The sequence below is a fragment of the Macaca nemestrina genome, chromosome 18, assembly GCF_043159975.1.
Source record: "Macaca nemestrina isolate mMacNem1 chromosome 18, mMacNem.hap1, whole genome shotgun sequence".
In the NCBI taxonomy this organism is placed as follows: Eukaryota; Metazoa; Chordata; class Mammalia; order Primates; family Cercopithecidae; genus Macaca; species Macaca nemestrina.
Window position 1 is genome coordinate 26,157,802 of NC_092142.1, and position 23,685 is coordinate 26,181,486.

A 23,685-nucleotide genomic window follows, 5' to 3' on the forward strand; every position below is an offset into this window, starting at 1 on the left:
GTTATAAAATATTTAAACACATTTTAAATCTAGGGATATATGTGCTTCTTTATTAAGATATAAATAAGTTCTAGGGGTGGATCTCATAACTACTGTAATTTCAAAGTAGATAAGCATAAATAATACCTTATGATACTGAAATTGTGATGTGATATGAGAGTAGCTGTGAGTTTTCCTGGGGACAGGATCACTGATGCTGTCATTATTGGGGTCTCTTCCCTCCATTCTTTTTTTAAAATTTAATTTTAATTTTATTTTAAAAATTTTAAAATAAATAGAGACAGGGTCTCACTATGTTGCCCAGGCTGCTCTTGACCTGGGCTCCAGTGATCCTCCCATCTTGGCTTCCCAAAGTGCTGGGATTGCAGGTGGGAGCCAGTGTTCCTGGCCCCTTCCTCCATCCTTAATGGAAGATGCCAGGTGTCAGAGGTTAGGGAAAACAAAGATGTAATTTCATTCCCATCCAAGTTCTCAGAGCCTTGAATTCTACCTGTAGCCATGTTGGTCCACCAACCCCAAGTGAAGAATCCCTGCTCTAGGGCCCCACCATTCTGCATCCAGCCAGCAGAAGAGGCGTGATGGTGTGGAGAGCACATCTGCTTCTTGAAAGCAGGCAGCCCGGAAGTGGGCCACATCACTTCCTCTCAAATTCTATTGGTGAAAATGGTTACATGACTACACATAGCCACAAAGGAGGCTGGGAACTTTCTCACTTGAAACCTACATCCCAGAAACAACTCTTTTCAGTGAGGTATCCCACAGGTCTTTTGCAGTAGAAATATTGATTGTCTCACATAAAATGAAATCTTACAAATGGACCTACTGGGTTTTGTACAGCAACCAAGTGATATCTCTTCCCTTCTGCCATCCTTCACACAGTGGCATTTTATCCTTAGACTTGCCACCCATGCCCTCAGGTTGGCCGTTGCACACTGCCTTACATAAAGCAGGAAGGAAAGGAAAGGCTGCTACGAGAGACTGTACCTTGTGCATCTCTCTTTTTTCATCGGGAAGCAAACATCTTTCTAGAAGCTTCCCTAGCACAATTCCCCTTAGTTCTCATTGGCCAGGAGTGTTACATGTTACATGGTTACTGTTACTTGCTCATTGCAAGGAAGACTGGGAACTCCAATGCCTGGAAAAGGGAACAGGATAATCGTGATTGGCCCAAGCCTTAGGGTGGTCATGGCTCCCTGACAAGGGAGAGAGGAAAAAGCTGTGGAGTGAAGAAGACTGCTTCAGTTTCCCCATCTGTATAATGGGAGGAGTAAGGGCTGTTGTGAAAACTCAAGGAAAGAAGATTCTTCAACGTGGTGGGTGCAGTGGCAGCTGGCAGTACCCCGACCCTGCCACCGCACAGCCCTCTCAGCATTGCTCATCCTGCACTGTGGATATCAGTTGAGCCACGTGTCTCCCGCCCTGAGCTGTGAGCTCCGTAGGCAGGATCTCCATGGCTGTATCTCCAGAGCCCAGCACAGAACCAGGTGCTTGGGAAGGTTTTGAATTGATTCTTCTCTGCCATTGACCTGGGGAAGGGAATTAGCTTACATGAAACAGATACGATGTGTAGGACCCTCATTAATTATTTCAGCAAATAGTTACTGAGTTCATCCTACATGGCTAGCCCTGTGCTAGACACTGGGGAATCAGCGATGAACAAAGCAGACAGAAATCCCCACTCTTGTGGAGCTGGCATTCTAGAGGGGAGAGACAAAAAGCAGACATATAAAGAAAGAAAGAAATCACACGGATCCGGATGACAGTGAGTGTTGGGAAGAAAATAAAAGCAGAGGAAGGTGATGGAGCGATGGGAGGGCAACCATAGGGAGGGTGTCCCAGGGAAGACTTTTCAGAGAATGTGACGATGAAAGTGAACAAGGAGGAGTCAACCATGTTGAGATGAAGGCAGCTAATGGTGTGGACAGGCCACTCTGTTTTGAGTGCATTATCTATTGATTCATCATGCAATCCTCGCAACAGCCCTGCACGGTAAGTTCTGTCATTAGCCTCATAGTACAGATGAGGATGCTGAGGCACAGAGAAGGTAAGGGACTTGTCCTGCGTCACACAGCACGGAGCCATCTGGCTTCTAGGTCGGTGCATTTGACTTCTGTGCTTCCGGAAAGAAAGAGCAGCAAGTTCAAGATCTGGAGGTGGCACTGAGCTTTGGAGGAGCAGGGGGCAATGAGGTGGCCGGTGTGACGAGGACTCAATGTGCAAGAGGGAGAGTGGGGGGAGATGAGGTGGAGGGTTGGTCGGCGGCCAGATCGTGGAGGGTCTCGGAGGAGGGTCTTGACCCTGGGTCTCCAGTTCTGAGAAGTGGAGCCCGGGCTGTACCATGGCTGACTCCAGCTCATGGCTTCCCTCCCAATTCCAGCCTACAGGGAGCCCTTCGAGCAGCGCCTCCTGTGGGGTGTCAGCGCCGCCTGCGTTTTCATCCTGTTCTTCTGCCTGTCGTGCTATTTCAGCGTCACCAAGTGAGTCCTGGGCCCAGTGCTGCCGAGCGGTCCCTCTGGAGTGCAGGGTGGCAGGGACTTGCCCCTCCAATCTGCCCCTTTGCAGTCCTCTCATTCAAAAATACATATTTATTGAGCAGCTACTACACACCTTGAGAGTAGAGCTGAGAACGAGATCAACAAGGACCCTAGTTTTGTTTTGTTTTGTTTTGTTTTGTTTTTGAGATGGGGTCTCGCTCTATTGCCCAGGCTGGTGCAGTGGTGCGATCTCGGCTAACAGCAACCTCCGCCTCCCGGGTTCAAGCGATTCTTCTGCCTCAGCCTCCTGAGTAGCTGGGATTACAGGTGCACACCACCATGCCTGGCTAATTTTTTGTATTTTTAGTAGAGACTGGATTTCACCATGTTGGTCAGGCTGGTCTTGAACTCTTGACCTCATGATCTGCCCGCCTCAGCCTCCCAAAGTGCTGGGATTACAGACCTGAGCCACTGCGCCCGGCCAGGACACCACATTTGTAAAACCGGCATCTTAGCGGGGAGACAGAATACATATCAATGATGAACAGATGGTTTTCCATAGTGACCCACGCTCTGAATGCACTAGACCAGGGTGTAGGTCAGAGATCTTCTGGGGTGCTCTTTGCAAGGGGGGACCAGGATAAGGCTCTCCAAGGAGGGAAAATCTGAGGGGGGCCCTGACTGGGGAGAATGAGCTGCCCAGGGACAAGCAAGATAGAGTCATCCCACGTCCCCTTATGACACTGGCTGCCTGGGCAATTGGGGGCATTTGGGGGTATGTGGTAGGAGCCAGAGGAATTTGCGACGATTGCCCTGATGGAGTCAGGAGACCTGGGTTTGAATCCTGGCCTTGGAGCTCAGTAGCTGGTGGCTGACAAGTTGCTGAAACCCCTGAGCCTGGGGTTCCTGCTTTGCAGATTGAGAGTGACGGTGAGAACGTATTTCATCAGCCAGAGGAGGCCGAATCACAGTAAAGGCTGAGGGATGAGATGAGGGGCGAGTGACTGGTAGGTGGTGGTGGAAGGAGCATTGTTTCCAGAGAGCTCTTGCCAGCCCTTGGAATCGTGGTGTTTCAGAGCCTCAGTCCTCCCATCTCTGAAATGGGACTAGCAAGCTCAACCCCACCAAGTCAGGATTAGAGGTGGCTGAGGATTATTCACATGACTGATGAAAGTGCCCGCTCTTGGCCCGGCACACACTAGGTAGGCAGGGAATGCAAATTCTCCTCCATATCTTGTCACTGATGCCTCCAGGCAACCTTGGGCTGATTGCCTTGCTCTGAGCCTCAGTTTCCCTATCACCTGTACCTCTTCCTACTCCCCATCACCATATCCCAACATGCCTGCCTCTTTGCTGTTCTTTGTCTTTGGTTTCTTGTTTTGTTCTGTTTTTTAGACAGGGTCTCACTCTGTTACCCAGGCTGGAGTGCAGTGGCATGGTTATGGCTCGCTGCAGCCTCCAATTCCTGGGCTAAAGTGATCCTCCCATTTCAACTTCCAGAGTAGCTGGGACAACAGGCGTGTGCCACCAGGCCTGGCTAATTTTCTTTTTTATTTTATTTTATTTTATTTTTTATTTATTTTATTTTATTATTTTATTTTATTTTTTGAGATGGAGTCTCAAAGACCAAGCTGGAGTGCAGCGGTGTGATCTCGACTCACCGCAACCTCCGCCTCCTGGGTTCAAGCAATTATCCTGCCTTAGCCTTCCGAGTAGGTGGGATTACAGGCGTGCGCTACCACACTACTATTTTTAGTAGAGATGGGGTTTTACCATGTTGGCCAGGATGGTCTTGAATTCCTGACCTCAAGTGATCCACCTGCCTCAGCCTCCCAAGGTGCTGGGATTACAGGCATGAGCCATTGTGCCTGGCCAATTTTCTTACGTTTTGTAGAGACTGGCTGTCACTTACGTAGCCCAGGCTGGTCTTGAACTTCTACCCCTTTATCTTTATTCATGGCACTTATTGCCATGAATCATTGACCTCATATAAGCATTTCTTTCTTTCTTTCTCTTTTTTTTGAGATGGAGTCTCACTCTGTCACCCAGGCTGTAGTGCAGTGGCGTGATCTCGGCTCACTGCAACCTCTGCCTCCTGGGTTCAAGGGATTCTCCTCCCTCAGCCTCCTGAGTAGCTGAGATTACAAGTGCGTGCCACCATGCCTGGCTAAGTTTTGTATTTTTAGTAGAGACGGGGTTTCACCATGTTGGCCAGGCTGGTGTCGAACTTCAGGTGATCCACCTGCCTCGGCCTCCCAAAATGCTGGGATTACAGGCGTGAGCCACCATGCCTGGCCTCATATAAGCATTTCTGCCTCCATTTATCATCCATCTGTCCCTCTTGAAGGTCAGTTTCACCAAGGCAGGCATCTTTGTTTCGTTCACTGTTGTGGCCTCAGGGCCGGGCACAGTGAGTCAAACATAGAAGGTGCTCAATAAATACGTGTTGACTGAAACCATGGGCAGAGGCTAATTCAGAAGCGGTCTGAGGATCTTACCTCGCAGTGATGATGCACCATGGCCCCAGGCAGGCCAGGAAAGAGAAGGGGGGGTGTTTCTGCGTAGATCCCCCAGCTTCCCAGCCCATCCCAGGCCACTCCCTGGTCATTTGCCCTCAGCTGCTCTGAAAAAGGGATTGTTGCCTAGAATCCTCTCTCTGCAGTTTGAGTCTTTCCTAATCCCCTGGGGTCTCATTCCCACTGAGGACACAGGTAGCCTCATCAGGAACTCTGCTCTGGGTAACAGAATGCGGGAGTGTGAACCTGGCTCTGCCACCTACCAGCTGTCACTCCACCTTCTTGGGCCTCACTCTCCTCATCTGTAGAACAGGGTTAGCAATAGAATCCATGTCACCAGGTTAGAGTAAGGAGTCAGTGGTTTGACCTCCAGAAACTAACCAGCCTGATTTCTGATGCCAAATAAGTATTGGTGATAACGACCATTTTTATGGGAGGAGCATTCACCTATCAGTAATTCAGAGATCACACTTTTTCCTTTTGTTTTTCAGGATTAAGAAAGAATGGTGGGACCAGATTCCCAACCCAGCCCGCAGCCACCTCGTGGCTATAATAATCCAGGATGCTCAGGTAGGAGCGGGCATGGGTGAGGATATGTGGGACTGCGTGCAGGAAGAAGTGTGGTTCAGAACACCTGGGCTGTTAAGGACATTCATTGGCTTCTGGAATGGCAAATGGACAGTCAGGAGGGTTGCAGGGCAGACAGAGGCAGAAGCCGAAGGAGGTCATCAGGAGACCAGAGGCTTTCCCGCCCTTCCCCTTGGCAATCCCAGCCTGGGGTGGGCTCCTCTGGGGTTGGTTTTTTTCCCTCCCCTTGGGAGAATGACCCTTGGGTCATCATCACTGTGTCATTCCCTGGGGAGGTGCCAGTACCAGGGCTAGAGGCCAGAAGGAGAGGAGGACGGAGAGGGTGACAGGCTTTCTGTGTCTTCCTCTTAAGCATAGGAAACTGCCCCCGCAGCACCAGCAAATCCCTTCCGGGTTCTCATTGGCCTGAAATGTATCCCACCCCTGAGCCAGGGGTGGAGTCAGCTTCCCCAAGGCCGTGGTCCTGTGGGTGAGTGGGTGGGGTTTGCCTGAGCAAGATTGGAGTTCTTTAGGAAGGAGAAACGGGGGATACAGGTCCTGTCTAGAAGAGAAGGTCTGAGGGTCCTTGCTTTCCCAGGGACTCTGGAATCTGGTGGTGTTGGCTTTGATTTCTGACTCTGCCACTCACTGGCAGTGTGGACTTGAGCAAGTTGCTTAATTCTCTGAGCTTCAGTTTCCTCTTGTGGGTTATAACAGTGTTTACCCGGTAGGGCAGATATTGGAATTTATTGAGGCAATACATATAAAGTGCATATTCCAGCCTCTTGCAAATACCAAGTGCCATTTATGTATTCATTAATGTTTGCTGTGTAACAAATGACCCTGAAATGTAGAGAGTTACAACACCAACTTTATTTAGCTCATGCTTCTGCAGGCTGGCATTTGGGGCTGGGCTCAGCAGTGAGGGTGGCGAGGGAGGCTGGGCTGGGCAGATCTGGATTAAGCTGGCCTCCCTCCGTGGCCTCCCTCCGTGTCTGACAGTTGGCTTTTTTTTTTTTTTTTTTCTGTTTCTGAGACGGAGTTTTGCACTTATTGCCCAGGCAGGAGTGCAATGGCATGATCTTGGCTCACTGCAACCTCCGCCTCCCTGGTTCAAGCGATTCTCTTGCTTCGGCCTCCTGAGTAGCTGGGATTACAGGCATGCACCACCATGCCAGGCTAATTTTCTATTTTTAATAGAGACGGGATTTCTCCATGTTGGTCAGGCTGGTCTCGAACTCCTGATATCAGGTGATCCATCCGCCTCGGCCTCCCAAAGTGCTGGGATTACAGGCGTGAGCCACCGCACCCAGCCTAGTTGGCTGACTTTTACCTGGGACAGTGTAGGTGCGTGAGCCATGTGCCTCCCACCCTCCAGCAGGCCGGCCCAGGCTTGTTCACAGAGTGGCTCGGTTTTCAAGGGTGGGAAATCCCTTGGCTTCTTGAGGCCCAGGCACAGAACTGGCACGATGTCACTTCCATCACATTCTATGGGTCCAAGCAAGTCCCAGGGCCAGGGTAGATTCAAGGGATGGGAGGAGATTCAGAGCACTCCTCTGTGGCCACTTTTGCCATCGACCACAGTCCCTGTGAATATTAGGACAATGTCATTAATTCCCAGGAATCTGAGGCTCAGAAAGCGTAAGTGACCTATTGGACTTCCGACCTGTGTGATGTTGAGGCTTGCGCCCCTTCCTGAGCATTGCCGTACTGCAGGCCGGGCTGCAAGGCCACTCTGCTCTTTCATCGGCTGTCTCTGTATTTTAGGAGTCACAGTGGGAGAAGCGATCCCGAGGCCAGGAAGCAGCCAAATGCCCGTATGTATCTGAACTTAGGTCACAGCCTGCATGCATTGGGAAGGTGATAGAATTGGCGAGGCAAGCCCCTAGCTCTATGTCTGCCTTCTCTCCCCCGGCATTCGGTAATTGCCCTGTGACATTAGGCTTCAGGGGATGGCAGGAGGAGGGGTGTTTTGGAAACGTGGAGTGCTGGCCAAGCCCCCTGAGTTTCACTGGTGTGTCAGGTACATGGTGAAGCCCCTTGGGAGTGCTGTTATAGTTAACAATCAGAGCAGACGTGCCTGTTGTTAAAATCCTGACCTAATTGTATACTTGTTGGCAAATAGCCACTATCCTGAACACTCCCCCACTTTTTATTTTTAAATATACAGGATCTCACTCTGTTGCCCAGGCTGGTGTGCAGTGGTGCAGTCATGGCTTACTGCAGCTTCAAACTCCTGGGCTCAAGTGATCCTCCCTCCTTAGCCTCCTGAGTAGCTGATACTACAGACGTACATTACCACGCCTGGCTATTTTAAAAGGTTTTTGCCTGTAATTGCAGCTACTCGGGAGGCTGAGGCATGAGAATCACTTGAATCTGGGAGGTGGAGGTTGCAGTGAGCGGAGATTGTGCCATTGCACTCCAGCCTGGGTGACAGAATGAGACTCTAGTCTCAAAAAAAATAATAATAATAAAAAAAGTTTTTGTAAAGACAAGCTCTTGCTGTGTTGCCCCGCCACTGTGGCCTCCTTAGCTTCCTCCCTGGGGCCTGCTGGACCTTTCCACACTCCAGACACTAAAGGGGGTCCAGGATGCTTCTTCAACCCTAGGACCCTGCATCTTTTTTTTTTTTTTTTTTTTTTTTTTTTTTTGTGACACAGGGTCTTGCTCTGTCCCTCAGGCTGGATGCAGTGATTCACTACAGCCTCAAACTCCTGGGCTCAAGTGATTCTCTGGCCTCAGTCTCCTGAGTAGCTGGGACTAAAGTAATATACCAACATGCCCGGCTAATTTTTCATTTTTTTTTTTTATTTTTGTAGAGATGTTTGAGACAGCCTGGGCTCTGTTGCCCAGGCTGTTCTCAAGCTCCTGAGCTCAAGTGATCCTCCCGCCTCAGCCTCCTAAAGTGCTGGGATTACAGGCGTGAGCCCCTGCATCTGGCTTCCATATCCATTCTAATTGGTCATGGCTTGGGATATGGTGTTGCTTTTAATTATAATCATCCATAAAGACTTTATCTTATTCAACAGATCTGAGCTTGTGTTTGGTGCCAGGACATGTGCTGGGTTCCTGAAATCCCAAAGACACAGGCCCTACCCTCATTTCCCATTCTAGCAATATAGACTGATCAATTACTGATTATAACATTAAAAGGCATGTCTGCAGTAGACGGCCATCGGGACATGGTGATTTCAGGCTGGGCTTTGAAGAATGAATAGGAGTTTTTCAAGTATCGAAACTGAACCCTGACCAAACTTTGCTTTTGCAGATACTGGAAGAATTGTCTTACCAAGCTCTTGCCCTGTTTTCTGGAGCACAACATGAAAAGGGATGAGGATCCCCACAAGGCTGTCAAAGATCTGCCATTCCGGGGCTCCGGAAAATCAGCATGGTGCCCGGTGGAGATCAGCAAGACAGTCCTCTGGCCAGAGAGCATCAGCGTGGTGCGATGCGTGGAGTTGTTTGAGGCTCCAGTGGAGTGTAAGGAGGAGGAGGAGGTAGAGGAAGAAAAAGGGAGCTTCTGTACATCATCTGAGAGCAATAGGGATGACTTCCAGGAGGGAAGGGAGGGTATTGTGGCCCGGCTAACAGAGAGCCTGTTCCTGGACCTGCTCGGAGGGGAGAATGGGGGCTTTTTCCAGCAGGACATGGGGGAGTCGTGCCTTCTTCCACCTTTGGGAAGCACGAGTGCTCACGTGCCCTGGGATGAGTTCCCAAGTGCAGGGCCCAAGGAGGTGCCTCCCTGGGGCAAGGAGCAGCCTCTCCACCAGGAGCCGAGTCCTCCTGCCAGCCCAACGCAGAGCCCAGACAACCCGACTTGCACAGAGATGCCCCTCGTCATCTCAAGCAACCCTGCTTACCGTAGCTTCAGCAACTCCCTGAGCCAGTCCCCATGTCCCAGAGAGCTGGGTCCAGACCCGCTGCTGGCCAGACATCTGGAGGAAGTGGACCCTGAGATGCCCTGTGTCCCCCAGCTCTCTGAGCCAACCACTGTGGCCCCAGCTGAGCCAGAAACCTGGGAGCAGATCCTCCGTCGGAATGTCCTCCAGCACGGGGCGGCTGCAGCCCCTGCCTCGGCCCCCACCAGTGGCTATCGCGAGTTTGTACATGCGGTGCAGCAGGGTGGCATCCAGGCCAGTGCGGTGGCGGGCTTGGGCCCCCCGGGAGAGGCTGGGTACAAGGCCTTCTCGAGCCTGCTTGCCAGCAGTGCCGTGTCCCCGGGGGAATGTGGATTTGGGGCTAGCAGTGGGGAAGAGGGGTATAAGCCTTTCCAAGACCTCACTCCTGGCTGCCCTGGGGACCCTGCCCCAGTCCCTGTCCCCTTGTTCACCTTTGGACTGGACAGGGAGCCACCTCACAGCCCGCAGAGCTCACACCTCCCAAGCAACTCCCCAGAGCACCTGGCTCTGGAACCAGGGGAAAAAGTAGAGGACATGCAAAAGCCCCCACTCCCCCCGGAGCAGGCCACAGACCCCCTTGGGGACAACCTGGGCAGTGGCATCGTCTACTCAGCCCTCACCTGCCACCTGTGCGGCCACCTGAAGCAGTGTCATGGCCAGGAGGATGGTGGCCAGGCCCCTGTCGTGGCCAGTCCCTGCTGTGGCTGCTGCTGTGGAGACAGGTCCTCGCCCCCTACAACCCCCCTGAGGGCCCCAGACCCCTCTCTAGGTGGGGTTCCACTGGAGGCCAGCCTCTGTCCGGCCTCCCTGGCACCCTCGGGCATCTCAGAGAAGAGTAAATCCTCACTGTCCTTCCATCCTGCCCCTGGCAGTGCTCAGAGCTCAAGCCAGACTCCCCAGATCGTGAACTTTGTCTCCGTGGGTCCCACATGCATGAGGGTCTCTTAGGTGCGTGCCGTCTTGTTGCTGAGGTCTGCAGATAAGGACTAGGGCTTATCCATGCCTGGGAAATGCCACCTCTTGGAAGGCAGCCAGGCTGGCAGATTTCCAAAAGACTTGAAGAAATGTGGTATGAAGGTGTTAGGTTCCACTGACATTGGCCTAACGCTGGGTTGCAGAGACTGGACTCTGCCCAGCATTGGGCTGGGCTCGCCACATCCAATGAGAGGAGAGGGCACTGGGTCGCTGTGCCCCACGGCAGGCCCCTGCAGGAAAACTGACATCCTTGGGCACCTCGACTTGTGAACAAGTTGTTGGCTGCTCCATCCACAACTTCTGTAGCAGACTGTCCCTGTTGTACCTGCCCAGGGCATGTTTTGCCCGCCAAATCACCATGGCCCACATAGAGGCCCACCTGCCTCTGTCTCACTGAACTAGAAGCTGAGCCTAGAAACTAACACAGCCATCAAGGGAATGACTTGGGCGGCCTTGGGAAATCGATGAGAAATTGCAGTTCAGGGAAGGTGGTCATTGCCTAGAGGTGCTCTTTCATTGAACAGAGCTTCCTTAGGTTGATGCTGGAGGCAGGATCCCGGCTGTCAAGGGGTGTTCAGTTAAGGGGAGCAGCAGAGGACATGAAAAATTGCGATGACTAGAGCAGGGACAATTTGCTGCCAAATACCCATGCACAGCTGTATGGCTGGGGGCTCCTCGCATGCTTGGGACCCCCAGAATGAATATGCTCAGCTACCCTGTGGGCCGAGCAATCCAGGCAGCAGGCATAAGGCACCGGTTACCCTGCACGTTGGCCCAGACCTCAGGTGCTAGGGAAGGCGGGGACCTTGGCTTGAGTAATGCTCATCTGTGTGTTTTAAAGATAGTTTCATCACCTGTTGTCTGTGTTTGCTGAGGAGAGTGGAACAGAAGGGGTGGAGTTTTGTATAAATAAAGTTTCTTTGTCTCTTTATTTTGTATGTATTAACCAGACATACTGCCAGACACTGCTGTGGGTGTTGTGTCTCTAATAACTCCTGGAATTCACCCATGCAGAGGAACCAGGATGCAGGGGGTTAAAAAACTTGCCATCTGTGTTTGGGTTCCCCAGACAAGGATTCAAATAGTTGATTTAGGAAGTAATCCCAGGAAACCCTGCAAAGGTAGTGGGAAACTGAGGCAGGGAAGGGCACGAACCAAGAAAGTGTTACCTGAAAGGAGTCCAGATGCAGACCCCAAAAGAGGGTTCTTGGGTCTCACGCAAGAAAGATTTCAGGGCGAGTCCATGGAGTCAGTGAAAGCAAATTTATGAGGAAAGTAAAGGAATAAAAGAATGTCTACTCCATAGACAGAGCAGCCCCGAGGGTTACTGGCTGCCTATTTTTATGGTTATCTCTTAATTATATTCCAAACCAGGGGTGGATTATTCATGCCTCCCCTTTTTAGACCATGTAAGGTAAATTCCTGATGTTGCCATGGCATTTGTAAACTGTCATGGCGCTGGTGGGAGTGTAGCAGTGAGGATGACCAGAGGTCACTCTTGTTGCCATCTTGGTTTTGGTGGGTTAGAGCTGACTTCTTTACTGCAACCTGTTTTATCAGCAAGGTCTTTATGATCTGTATCTGTGATGACCTCCTATCTCATTCTATGACTAAGAATGCCTTAACCTCCCAGGAATGCAGCCTAGTAGGTCTCAGCCTCATTTTACCCAGCCCCTATTCAAGATGGAGTTGCTCCGGTTTAAATAAACCTCTGACAAAAGGGTGAGTTATCCAACAGATTACCAGCATGGGCAACTGACACCTGCCGGGGATCTCTGGAAGACCATGCACGGCACATGCCCAGTTATGCCTGCAAAGGGGTGGGAGCTGGGGTATTTGTCCACCAGCTCCCATCTGTGTTTGGCTGAGAGCTGCTTCTAGGAGTGTTAATTCTCCAGCACTTCCAGCTACTCCAGAAAAAAAAAAAAAAAATTACTGAACTGAGAGTTGGAGGTGTTGAGAGATTCTGGCACAGCAAGGAGACGTGGACAGGACACCGACAGTGGCTGATACACTTTGCCAAGGTCACACAGCTAGTTAGCAACAGACCTATAGGGGAATCCAGACAGTGTCTCCATCACCCAGGCTCTCTCAAGTGATCTGCACTTCACATACCAGGCAGGCAGAGTGATGGTGTGGGCCTTAGATGGGCAGACTGGGAACCTGAAGCTCCTATGTCTGTATCACTTTGTGTCTCTGAGTAGGTGCCCTGATTTCACACTTGAGAGGCTTGGCCATTTTAGATTCCTTCCTGCTCTAGGAGCCTACATAATACACTGGAAATGATGGGGAGCTCTCTACCTCACATGCAGCCTGATATTTGTTAGAAACACCCTGCACCAAGTATGATGGCTCACGACTGTAATCCCAGCACTTTGGGAGACTGAGGCGGGTGGATCACTTGAGGTCAGGAGTTCAAGACCAGCCTGGCCAACATGGTGAAACCTCATCTCTACCAAAAAATAAAAAAATTAGCCAGGTGTGGCAGGGCGCCTGTAATCTCAGCTACTTAGGAGGTTGAGTTGTTAGAATTGCTTCAACCCGGGACACGGAGGTTGCAGTGAGCTGAGATCGTGCCATTGCACTCCAGCTTGGATGACAGAGGGAGACCCTGTCTCAGAAGAAAAAAAAAAAAAAAAAAACACTTCCTTGTTCTAAGCCCAAATCTATCCCTTTAGCTGCCCAAATCACACAGTTTACAGATGGAGAAACCGTTTTAGAGAGGAAAAGGGATTTGCCCAAAGTCACCCAGAGAATAGCAGAGCCTGAATTAGCCTTCTAGACTTCTTGCCTCTGAAAGCTCTTTATAATAAAATATAATAATTTAAAATAAAAATAGGTATCTATTCAGGGCCAAGCAATATGCTAAGCACCGTCCAGCCACTGTCATTTACATCTCCAAACAGCTCTAGTTGGCAGGCTCAATGATTATCCCAATTTTACAGATAAGGAAACAAGTCCAGAGAGGTTGAGGATTAGTTTAGGAAATCCTGGAGCCAGGATTTGAACCCAGGTCTGACCTAAGAGCTCCCGGCCGCCATGATATGTCAGCTCATGTCATCCTGACACCTACTCAGATGTCGGCTCAAATCCACTTTGCCTGAACATTGTCTCAGAAACATCTAATTTAAAAATTAGGCAGAAAATAGAAAATAGGCCGGGCGCGGTGGCTCATGCCTGTAATCCCAGCACTTTGGGAGGCTGAGGCGGGCAGATCACGAGGTCAGGAGATCAGGACCATCCTGGCTAACTAACACGGTGAAACCTCGTCTCTACTAAAAATACAAAAAATTAGCCGGGCGTGGTGGTGGACGCCTGTAGTCCCAGCTACTTGGGAGGCTGAGGCAGGAGACTGGCGTAAACCCGGGAGGCGGAGCTTGCAGGGAGCCGAGATCGCGCCACTGCACTCCAGCCTGGGCGACAGAGCGAGACTCCGTCTCAAAAAAAAAAAAAAAGAAAGAAAGAAAAAAGAAAAAGAAAAAGAAAATAGAAAATATATTTGAGTGCTAGAGATGCAATTGGACTGGGAGCCCAACACAGAAGAGAGGCCGGACTCATGGTTCCCTCCCCAGGATCTTACGCAAAAGAAATCCAAGTTGTTGGCCTTAGCTCCTATTACTGAACTGGCTGGGCTTTGGGAAGCCACAGAGGGGCGGGAAGACCTCTGTGTCATGTCATCCTGACACCTACTCAGATGTCGGCTCAAATGGATCAGGTGGGCCCAACTCAGGCCAGCCCCCGCCCTGCAGGAAGTAGGCAGGGTCCAGGGTCGTGGGCCCAAACTGCGGGAGTTTCCCCGGCAGCCCCCGGGGCTGGATCAGAGGGCAGGAGGGGCCCCCTGGGTAGCAGCACCAGAGTGGGCTGAGTGGCCTGGGCCCTTGAGGGGGGCGCTTCCAGAGATGTTGATTTTGGGATACTCCCTCAGCCCTGCCTTTACACAGAATTTGTGGGGAGGAGGAAGGAGTGGGGAGGAAGGCAGTGAGTGCGTCTGCATTAATTTTTTTTTTTTTATTTTACAAAAAGCGGCTTATTGCATTTTTCTGATTACTCTATCAGCACGTGCAGACCTTTTCCTATTCAGAGAAAGCCTGAAGGTACAAAGAGGAAAGTGAAGAAAAACCACCGGAAATCCCATCCCCGCCCCAGCATCTGGCACTGTGTGGGCGATCACAAAATGAGTACTTGTTTTTGAAGGCGTAGTATCTCCATGAACATCCGGTTGAACAACCTTTCTGACTTAATTTTTCCCACGAAAGTTATTAATTATAAAACAAAAAGCAAAACACCAAAAAAACAAAAAACAAAAAACCCAGCAAGTGTTTGAGCTCTCACCACGAAGGAGGTCTGACGTCACTGGATCCTCCGAGGCAGCCGATGAGGCTGCGTGGGACTTGCCCAGGATGTGATGTGCCCTTACCCTGTGACATAGCCGGGCTTCGAACCTGAGTCCTAACTAACCGCCCTGTATATAGCATGGGCTCATCGTTTTCCCTGGTTCCACTCAGAACAGAGACTCAGAGGAACAAGGGCTCTGCGCTCACCCTGCCTGGTTAGGTCCAGCCTTTGCCGATTCCAAGCTGTGTCACCATGGGAAGTGTTTGCCCACTCTTGGCCTAAATTTCCTCCTTGGTAAAAGGCACACAAGAGCAGTATTCTGCATGCCACAGTGGTGGGGTGAGCAGCAGATGACATGGTGAGTGGAGGCCAGATGACACCCGGCTGCTCTCAAGCTTAACTTGCCTGTGGTGATGGGAGGACCGTGTCATTTCTTCCGCCATATCCCACCTGTTTCCACCGGGACGCACAGGCCAGGGTGGAAGGGGTGCGAAGAGGAGGTCATCTCGCTGGTCCCTGCTGCCCTCTGGTGACCACATCAGCATCCGCGCCTGCTCCATCCCAGCAGCTCCAGGTCCAGGCCGTGCCCAGAAAACTTGGCCTGGGAGATCCCCACCCACCCCCCATCCCACCTCTCTTCCATCTCTGCATTTTCCAGAAATTCCCCCAGCACCAAAGAGCCTAATGTCCGTTAGATATGCTGTGTGGCACCAGACCAGCGTGTAACCTCTCTGTGCTTGATTCATCCTCTGTAAAATGGGAATCATTATCGTATCTGCCTCATGTAGCTATTGTGAGAATTAAATATGTCAGTATCTGTGAGGCCCTTAGAACTATGCCTGCAGCTGGGAAGAACTATGCTTGCAGCTGGGCGCAGTGGCTCACGCCTGTAATCCCAGCACTGTGGGAGGCCAAGGCGGGCAGATCACCTGAGGTAGGCATTCGAGACCAGCCGGGCCAACATGGTGAAACCCTGTCTCTATTAAAAATACAAAAATTAGCAGGGCATGGTGGTGGGTGCCTGTAAATCCCAGCTACTCAGGAGGATGAGGCAGGAGAATTGTTTGAACCTGGGAGGTGGAGGTTGCAGCGAGCAGAGATCGTGCCACTGCACTCCAGCCTGGGCAACAAGTGGGACTTGTTAATGCCTTAAAAATATTTGCTAACATTCTTCTTCCTCTTCCTCTTCCTCTTCTTCTTTTTTTTTGAGACAGAATCTTTCTCTGTCACCCAGGCTGGAGTACAGTGGCTCAATCCTGGCTCACTGTAGCCTTGAACACCTGGGCTCATGTGATTCTCCCACCTCAGGCTCTCAAGTAGCTGCGACCACAGGGGCACACACCATCATCAATCCTGTCTAATTAAAAAAAATTTTTTTTTGTAGAAACAGGGAATCACTATGTTGCCTAGGCTAGTCTCAAACCCCTAGGGTTCAAGTGATCCATCCACATCCACCTCAGCCTCCCAAAGTGCTAGGATTACAGATAAGGGCCACTGTGCCTGGTCTGCTAATATTATCCTTAATATTACACTGAATAGGTCTGTGGATTTTGTGGGAGGTGAGGGTATAAAACATAATTAGAGGAAAAATGACATTCTAAATTTAATTTGACTTTATTACAAAAAGGGCAGAATGGAGCAACTGTAATCTAGGACAAAAAATTGTCCCAGTCCCATCATTCAACCCACTTGTGTTTGTATCTGTTTGTGCCACTTCTGTATGTTGTTTACATGCAGAGTCGGTGTTTGCATAATTGTGGTTTTATATCATTCATTTCTCATCATATATATATCTATATCTATATGTATATATTTATATTTATATTCCTGACATTTTTCTAGAGACTTTTTCTCTTTTTCCCTTATGTTCTTCCATACCAGGACTTATAGGACCTTGCCCAGACTCAATTTCTCTCTTCTCCATGGACCCAAGTTGCTGAGCTTCCAACAGATCTTTACAGCAAAGGAGAATGAGACAGAGAGAAGCAGAGATGCAGAGAGAAAGACAGAGAGAGAAGACTAAACTGATTGATCCCAACTCCATTATGATATCTGACTCCAACCACAGAATGACCCCTGACCCAGCCACAGACTGACTTCTGATCCTGGCCACAGTCCACCTCCTGTCCTCCACCACAGAATAGCTCTGATTCAAGCCAGGAACTGAGTTCCGACCCATGTTACTGACTTACTCATGATCCTGGTTGCAGGCTGGCCCCAGCCACATGTTGATCCCTGACTCTCACCACAGACGGATCTTTGATCCCAGCCATAGACTGACCTCTGATTCTGGCCACCCTGACCCATCACTCCTATATACTGATGACCCACCTTAGCGTGATCCCACCCAGGAACTGGCATTTACTAGGACAGGATCTTGGCCACCTGCCGCTCTGCCCTGGGCACACGAGGCCCTACTCATCCTCCCCCTTCCACCATCATCCATGATTTCCTGATTTCTAGCAGCAAATTTAGCTTGAGTTGGTCAACATAGCTGGGCTGCCTGACCTTCCTCTCTGCCATGGAACCACAGAGCAAGCCAGCAATTCTCCTTCCTAATAAAAAAGAGCAGCATGGAGGAGAAGGCCCCTTTTCCACCTTCCTTTCTGCTTTGGATGGTGCTTTGGCAGCCACCTTGCAATCATGAGGAGACAAGCCTGGAGATGAGAGGAGGCATTTTGAATATGGCACAGTGGAAGAAGAAAAAGGCCTGCCTGGATCTTTGATTACATCACCAAGTGATCAAACCAACCTTAAATTCTTAAATAAACTGTAAGTGTGCTTTTCTTTAAACTACTGTGAGTTTTCTTTTGCAGTCGTAAAGCAACCTTAAAAATTGTAGTAGGTACAATAATGAACCCCTCAAGATGTCCATGTCCCAATCCCCAGAACCTGTGAACATGTTACATTACATGGCAAGGGGGGATTAAGGTTGCAGATGGAAGCAAGATTGCTAATCAACTGATCCTGAGATGTAGAGGGAGATTATCCTAAATTATCCAGACAGACCCAAAATAATCTCAGGGATCTTCATAAGTGAGAGATGCAGGAGAAACCAAGTCAGAGGGAGATTTCAAGATATTATGCTTCTGGCCTTGAAGATGGAGGAAAGGGCCATGGGCCAAGGAATGCAGGTGGCCACTTGAAACTGGAAAAGTCAAGGAACAGACTTCCCTAGAGTTTCCTGAATGAACACGGCCTTGCTGAGACCCTGATTTTGAGCTCAGTGAGACCAGTTTCAGACTTCTGACCTCTGGAATTGCAAGATCATAAATTTCAGTTTTAGGCCACTAAACTTGTGGAAATTTGTCAGAGAAGCAATGGGAAATGAACGTGCAGGTGCATTCATGCATCCAACTTTAGGCTCTAGACTCTTCCTCAAGCTCCTTCCCCAATCCCCATCCTCTCCCTCTGTATTGGCACTCAATCTTCACTTCCAGAGGATCCTGCCAAATTCCTGCCCATTCCGTATTGGCATCCACCCTCTCTTGTTACAGTGGACGCAGGGCAGGCTGGCTCCACAGCTGTGGACCAGACAGCAGCCCATACCCCCATGCTCAGAGGACCCCTACTCTTCAGTGTCATGCTCTGAAGTCCCCATTTTGAAATTCTTGGCCAGGCGCAGTGGCCCACACCTGTAATCCTAGTACTTTTGGAGGCCAAGGTGGGCAGATCACTCAAAGTCAAGAGTTTGAGTCTGGCCTGGCCAATATGGTGAAATCCCATGTCTACTGAAAATAACAAAAATTAGCCAAGCATGGTGGTACATGCCTGTAATCCCAGCTACTCAGGGAGGCTGAGGCAGGAGAATCACTTGAACCAGGGAGGTGGAGGTTGCAGTGAGCTGAGATTGTGCCACTGCACTCCAGCCTGGGCAACAGAGCGAGACTCTGTCTCAACAAAAAAAAAAAAAAAAGAGAAAAGAAAGTCTTAAAAATTTTATCTCTGAAGTTGTATTTTGTAGGGGGGTTCGGTGGGACCAAGGACCACCCACTGAGGGCTTGGAGCCTTAGCTCACACATGGTCCCACCACCTGCCTGCTTCCCTGGGACAGGCTCCTGGCCACCTGCTGCTCTGTCCCCGGCACACCAGGCCCTACTCATCCTCTCCCTTCCACCACCATCCACGGCCACTGCTGCCTTCTGCCCCTGGAGGAGGCCTGGGCACAGGTGCAAAGGATGATCAAGGTCAGTAGCTCACCTCATGGGACCTTGGGTTGGAGCATGGTGACAGTCATTCCTACCCCAGGGATATCTGCTGGGCAGCCAGAGGGCACAACTCGGCCCACTCCTAATCCAGGAACCAAGAGTGACCATCTTGAATTCTCAGCCCTTTTGTTTTGTTTTGTTTTGTTTTGTTTTTGAGACGGAGTCTCGCTCTTGTCCCCCAGCCTGGAGTGCAGTGGCTCAATCTCAGCTCACTGCAACCTCTGCCTCCCGGGTTCAAGTGATTCTCCTGTCTCAGTTGGGATTACAGGCACGAGCCACCAGGCCCGACTAATTTTTTATTTTTAGTAGAGACAGGGTTTCGCCATGTTGGCCAGGCTGGTCTCAAACTCCTGGACTCAAGTGATCCGCACGCTTCGGCCTCCCAAAGTGCTGGGATTACAGGCGTGAGCTACCGTGCCCAGCCAAATTATCAGCCCTTTTTGAATAAGAAGATCTGCATTTTTATTTTGCACAGTGCCCCTCTAATGATGTAGCCATTCCTGATCCTGATGTGGGGTCATTCCCTCTCTCCCAGGCTGAGCTCTCTTCTCCCTCTGGACCCTAAAACACCATCACTCCCCTGTCTTCACCTGCCTCCCTCTGTGGCCTTTCCTCATCGCCATGCACATCTACTCAAGTCTTTCCATCTTCAAACAGCCCAAGCTTCCCTCCGCCCCCGCCTACTATTTCTCTCTCTCGCCTTCTCTCCCCCAGCCACAGTGCTTGTGTTCAAAAGCTGTCTCCTCTCTTGGGCTCCACTTCCTTCCTCTGCACCCACTCCTCAACCCTCTCTGTGCAGAGTCGGCCCGACTCTGCTATGAAACTACTTGTACTGAAGCCAGCTCCACCATCCAAGCCAAGTCTCAGTTTCAATCCGTACCGCTCTGTGGCACTAGCCTCTCCCTCACTCCTGAAACTCGGCCCCTCTTGGTTCTCTGACACTGGCTGTTTGCTCCTGTCCAGTCTCTTTTTCTTTTTCTTTTTCTTTCTTTCTTTTTTTTTTTTTTTTTTTTTTTGAGGCAGAGTCTTGCCCTGTCACCCGGGCTGGAGTGCAGTGGCGCGATCTCAGCTCACTGCAACCTCCGCCTCCCAGGTTCAAGCGATTCACCTGCCTCAGCCTCCCGAGTGGCTGGGATTACAGGCACCTGGCACCAGGCCTGGGTAATTTTTTTGTATTTTTAGTAGAGACAGGGTTTCACCACATTGGCCACGCTGGTCTTGAGCTCCTGATCTTGTGATTCACCTGCCTCGGCCTCCCAAAGTGCTGGGATTACAAACATGAGCCACCGCACCTGGCCCCGGTCTCTTTTTCCAAGGTCTTCTCCTCTGCCCTCTCTTACACATTAGGGGTCAGCAGGGCCCATTTTGGACCCTCCCCATCTCCTCTCCTCTTTCCATGGAGCTAATTACAACCTTTGCTAAATCTGAACTGGAGTTGCATGGAGCAGAAACTGTGTAGTCTACAGCCCAGCACAGTGCTTGGCACATAGAGCATGCTCAATAAACATTTACTAAGTGAATGAATGAATGAATGAATAAATGAATGAGTGAATGAGTGAACGAATGAGTGAATGATGTCTTCTAAACATATCTCCCCAGCCGAGATCTTTTGCCTGAACTCCAGAGTCATACATTCAACTGCAATTGGGTTATGTCTCAGTTTCCACATTCCCCACCTAAACATTTCACATGTCCTAGCCAGTAGCCATTCCTATCTCATGTAACATATGTTATTATATATTGTATATATTATTAAGTCTTTTATTTCTTATTTCTTGCCAGGTCTCCCACATCTCCCCTGTAGAAAGTAGACTCATGGTGAACAGAGATTTCAGTTTGGTTGGCTCACTGCTTTATTCCAGGGCCTACAACAGTGTCTGGCACATAGCAGGTGCTCAATAAATACTTCTTGGTTGGTGTACCGTGGCTCACACCTGTCATCCCAGCACTTTGGGAGGCCAAGGCAGGTGGACTGCTTGAGCCCAGGAGTTTGAGACCAGCCTGGGCAACATGGCAAAACCTCATCTCTACAAAAAATACAAAAACTAGCCATGCATGGCGGTGCATAATTGTAGTCTCAGCTACTGGGGAGTCTAAGGCGAGAGGATCGTTTGAGCCCAGGAGGTCAAGGTTGCAGTGAGCGATGATCACGCCACTGCACTCCAGCCTGGGCAACGGAGACCCTGTCTCTAAATAAATATATAAAAATAAGTAAATAAATAAATACTCCTTGAACAGATGAATGGATCTCCACAGAGACATTCCCACATCTCAGATTCAGTATATCCAAACAAGCTCTTTATCATCCTCGCCAAACCTCCTCCTTCTGGTTCCTGGTTTTGATTGCTAAAGCAAGAGAGCGGGTGCCCCCCAATTGCCTACCTCCTTCCTCCCTGCAGAACTTCCGGTGCTGTGAGTCTGTCCCTGGGACCCTGCTCTCTGCTCCTCTGTTCAGCCATGTCAGCCTCCCTATTGTATCCCCTGGGCTTACGCCAGTAGTGTCTTTCTCAAACACTCCCCCGCGCCAGGACCAGGACCATCTTTGTGACTGCGTCCCTTCCTTGCTCCCTGGGGTCCCTAAGATGATTTTAGGTGACATGTGGGCATGGTGAGCTGAGAAAACAAACAATTCCTTTTTCAGTTCTCTTTCTCTTCTCCTCATCAGCCTGCCACAGGCTGCAGCATCTAGCTGGAAGTTAATAACTCGGTTTTGGTTTCATTGGGCTTGTTTTTTACAGTTCCCTTCTATTTACAGTAAAGGATCCTGATCTTTCATGTGTGATGGTGACAATGTTTCATTTGACAATAAAGTGATTTAAACAAAACGAGGAAGCCCATATGAAGAAAATGTAATGATGGAGAAAAAACATAAATACGGCAGAAATCACTTGTGTGCATAGGGATGAGAGTTTGGGCAACACTGGCGTACAGGCCCTGTCCAAACCTCTTTGCAAGTTGGCCCTGGTTCCCTCAGTTCTCATGTCTTCAGACACATGACCTGACCCCTCTAGACACCATTATCTGACTATACGCCACCACCCAGCCACAGTTCCCAGCCTACACCACGCAATTTCAACCTCCGAGCCTTTACTCAAGCCTTTCCCTCTGGCAGGCACGCCTCTCCCTACCACTCTTCGGGAGGAACCCTGCCGTCCTGCCTGCCCTGTATCTACTCTCCCTTCTTCTGACATCACCACCTGGTGGTCCTTGCCAGGACAGCGTCTTCCCACTCTCAGTTCACACAGCTTCCAGAGAACTGATCTAACTCCTAGCTTTCCAACAGGGCACATGACTCAGGCTTGGCCAATCAGAGCATTCCTTTCCCAGTCTAAAGACTGGGTCAGGGACAGGCATATGATTCAAACTGACCAATGAGAGCGTTTCCTCGTAGCATCATTGGAACCATTAGGAAAACATGCCTTCTTTCCTTTGGGCTTTGAAAGCTATAAGTCTTGGCTTCTGAGAGTCCTGCTTTTCTTTGGCCACCATCGAGGCTTACTCAGCTTGCTTGGGAATGAGACTAAAGCCAATACAAAAGAAAGCAGATCCCAGAGTACAGCCTTCCAACCTGAAGAAATTATTTGAGAACCTTGATCCATCCATGCCTGAAACTATATTCCTAAATGTCATTTTTTACTTTTAAAATGTATTACTATTATTTTAGACACAAGGTCTTGCTCTGTTGCCGAGGCTGGAGTGCAGTGGCACGATTATGGCTTACTGCAGCCTCAAACTCCTGGGCTTAAGGGATCCTCCTGCCTCCTGAGTAGCTGAGACTACAGGCACAAGTGACCATGTCTGGCTAATATTTGTATTTTTTTGTAGAAACGGTGTCTCGCTATGTTGCCCAGGCTGAACGTTGCCTAGGCTGATTTTAAACTCCTAGTCTCAAGTGATTCTCCTGCCTCAGTCTTCCAAAGCTCTGGGATTACAGGCATGAGCCAACATGCCCCACCTAAACTTTCTTTTTAAACAGCCATTTCTGTCACTTACAACCAAAAAACTCCCTGTGGTTGAAACATAAGCTTGCTTATTTATTTATTTATTTATTTAAGATGGAGTTTCACTCTTGTCAACCAGGCTGGAGTGCAATGGCACGATCTTGGCTCACTGCAACCTCTGCCTCCCAGGTTCAAGGAATTCTCCTGCCACAGCTTCCCAAGTAGCTGGGATTACTGGCACCCACCAACACGCTCAGCTAAGTTTTGTGTTTTTTAGTAGAGATGAGGTTTCGCCATGTTGTCCAGGCTGATCTCAAACTCCTGGCCTCAGGTGACCCACGCACCTTGGCCTCCCAAAGTGCTGGGATTACAGGCGTGAACCACTGCGCCCAGTCATAAGCTTATTTTTTATTGAGATAACATTTATATGACTTAAAATTCACTATTTCAACCACTTAAAAATATATAACTCAGTGGGTTTTAGTGTATTCATGATGTTGTAGTACACATATCCTCACTATGTAATTCTAGAACATTTTCACCATTGCCTCTTCTCTTAAAAAAAAAAAAAAAAAAATCCTTATCCGTATCTGTCAGTCCAAATCACCTTCCCCTGATTCCCTGGCAACCACTGTAAAACATCATCTTCTCAGTTACAGTGGCAGCAGGCCTTTCCCTGTGAGGCCTCCCCCCGAGGGAAGGCAGAATTGTTTTCTCCTTTGTCCTCAGGCCTCTTTGATCACGTATTGTAATCGTCACTTACTGCAATC

General features: G+C 49.7%; 1 protein-coding gene across 5 annotated transcripts in view; it reads left to right on the top strand.

Moving 5' to 3' along the window:
• The window catches only part of LOC105463220 (interleukin 4 receptor), a 50,538-nt gene extending 39,176 nt beyond the window's left edge, over nt 1–11,362 (top strand). For all 5 annotated transcript variants that reach the window (XM_011710184.2, XM_071084289.1, XM_011710185.3 and 2 more), the window contains 4 exons: nt 2,378–2,477; nt 5,482–5,560; nt 7,325–7,374; nt 8,826–11,362. In XM_011710184.2, the coding sequence (XP_011708486.2) occupies nt 2,378–2,477; nt 5,482–5,560; nt 7,325–7,374; nt 8,826–10,404 (1,808 nt within the window). In that variant the 3' untranslated portion in view covers nt 10,405–11,362. The remainder of the gene's footprint in view (nt 1–2,377; nt 2,478–5,481; nt 5,561–7,324; nt 7,375–8,825) is intronic.
• Nucleotides 11,363–23,685: the final 12,323 nt, after the last annotated feature.